At 34.1% G+C, this 2,182-nt stretch overlaps 1 protein-coding gene across 1 annotated transcript; it reads right to left on the minus strand.

Moving 5' to 3' along the window:
* Positions 1-276: 276 nt before the first annotated feature.
* LOC110935079 (putative pumilio homolog 7, chloroplastic) lies at positions 277-1,427 on the minus strand. Its single transcript, XM_022177672.2, has 4 exons — positions 1,382-1,427; positions 1,191-1,294; positions 836-1,108; positions 277-316 (listed from the first exon to the last, which is right to left on the minus strand). The coding sequence occupies exons 2-4, from the start codon at positions 1,259-1,261 to the stop codon at positions 277-279; spliced, it is 384 nt and encodes a 127-aa protein (XP_022033364.1). The 5' UTR covers positions 1,262-1,294; positions 1,382-1,427.
* Between the last annotated feature and the right edge of the window lie 755 nt (positions 1,428-2,182).

Raw genomic sequence — 2,182 nt, forward strand, 5'->3', positions numbered from 1 at the left:
AAATAAATGTAATAAAATATTGCAAAAGTTAAAAAAATTACATAGCTCACAAGTATGAATAGTGAGTACACACCCTTTCATCTGCAATAATATGTATTTTTCCCAGTTCAAAAGCCACAGTTGCATAAACATCAGCTAAGAATCCCATAACGGTTCTAGCTGACATGAATCCTCTTCATAGAGCAGGATCCCTAATCAATTGTAATTTTTCGCGGTACTCGTCAATGGAGTGATTGATACATCTTTGTAATACACCACATCAGTGTTGATGGGTTGCTATTTCAACACAGAATTTTGCAGCAGCTTCATAGATGAACTGTGATCAGTAAGGAAATGGGTCAGATTAGGGTCATATTTAAACTCCAAAAGGTCAAATGGCCAAATTAAAGGTCAAACATTTTATTTTCCATTACATTTTGTAAATTTGAGATCAAACTTTTTACTTTCCGTATCGAAACCCTGTACATAATTTGTATTAAAATCAACATTAACAATTCCTAATTCATTAACAAAAAAATCAATGTCGGGTTGACCCCAAAACCTCTTCTCTAGTTCTGTTAAAACAACTTTGTAAATAATAATTGCACTAAATGTGATTACCAAAGCTATATTCTTACAATAATATAAAAAAGACTTTAGTCGCATCAAGTCTAGATAGTTAGTGAACTCTTACTATGTGATCCGTTAGAGATAAAATACGACCAAATCAATCCATCATAGGAATGAGCTCGGTACCGGAAATACTGGTAACGAAAATCCCAAAAATTGGTGCCGGTACCGGTAGCAAAAATACCAGTATCGATAAGGACCGGTATTTGAAAGTAAAAATTCGTACCGAAAACAATGGACCTTAGAAACACGAAGGGCGGTTTGTATAACATAATTTGCATGTGGATCTTGAAGCAATTGTTCAAACTGAGTAGCCGAGATCAGTTCACGGATGATGGTTGACCTGATTTGAGCATCTAACATGGCTAAACATTTCTCGACCACATGGCTACTAAACTTTTGGGTGGCAAGGTGCACATAGTTACCCTTAAACTGAGAGGTCAGCTTCGACACAGCCAATGGAATCTGCAACTCAAGAATGTACTGTACAACATAGTTTCTACATTGTACATTTAAAAAATATTAGCCGAAAAAATATAAAAGTGTAAACGACAAAACGAGATTTTTTTTCTTAGCATTACCCGTATGCATCTTGTGCAAGAAGGATGCCATTTTTGATATTTCCAAGACTAAATTCGAACTCGCAACACATTGCCTTCCACCACCATAAACTCTATCAAAGTCCCTGTAAATTAAGCAAAACGCAAAAATTTATTAACAAAACTATACTAAAAAAACAAATGAAATAAACCTAAAAATACCTAGTACAGACCGGTTTGGCATATTCATGGCCCACTTGACCATTGATCGTTTTCCATCATCTTGTGGTTCCATCTCATCCATTAAAATCTCCAATCACTTGTGCGTCCCTGCTCATTTGTAAAGCAAACCAATAAATTAGAATCTTGAACATATAATTTGTTGCTACAGGGTTGTATGAGAACATATGATATCGATAAAATACTTAGCAAGTGAAGAAAACGATATGGAAACGGGTCACGCTGAAACACTTTTTTCAAAGCATTTTAGGTTTTTTTTTTTTTTTTTTTTTTTTGAAACAGCTTGAATTATAGCAAATCCGCCTTCGACGGGTTTGAACCCTTGAACTCAAGGGGAGCAATACCTTAACTCCAACGCGTTTACCAATTGGACCTAACTCTAAGCATTTTATGTAGATAGTTATAGTCTAAATTCAGTATAAACACAATTAACATTTAGATTTAAGGAAATAAAACAAAGAATGCAGATTATAAAAACATGCCAATAAGCTAGAGTTCATTGGACTGAGAGCTTTTCAAGATGCTATTTTTTTGCCCAAATTATTAGATCTATGTTTCAAAATCAACTATAAATTATTACTAACACTAATCACTGAAAAACATATAAAAGTATGATAACTCAACCAGCAAGGGTCCATATAAGCTACTTGAGTCTCGATATAATTGTGAGCTCGTCATGAAGCGAAACATAAATTATAACAAAATATAAATTTACCAAAGTTTTTCTTCTTTATATATTCTGCGACACCCTTCTCCACACTACAATTCTCAAACACTTGCACAAACGTAGCCAA

Source organism: Helianthus annuus, chromosome 4 (genome assembly GCF_002127325.2).
Source record: "Helianthus annuus cultivar XRQ/B chromosome 4, HanXRQr2.0-SUNRISE, whole genome shotgun sequence".
NCBI classification, from domain to species: domain Eukaryota; kingdom Viridiplantae; phylum Streptophyta; class Magnoliopsida; order Asterales; family Asteraceae; genus Helianthus; species Helianthus annuus.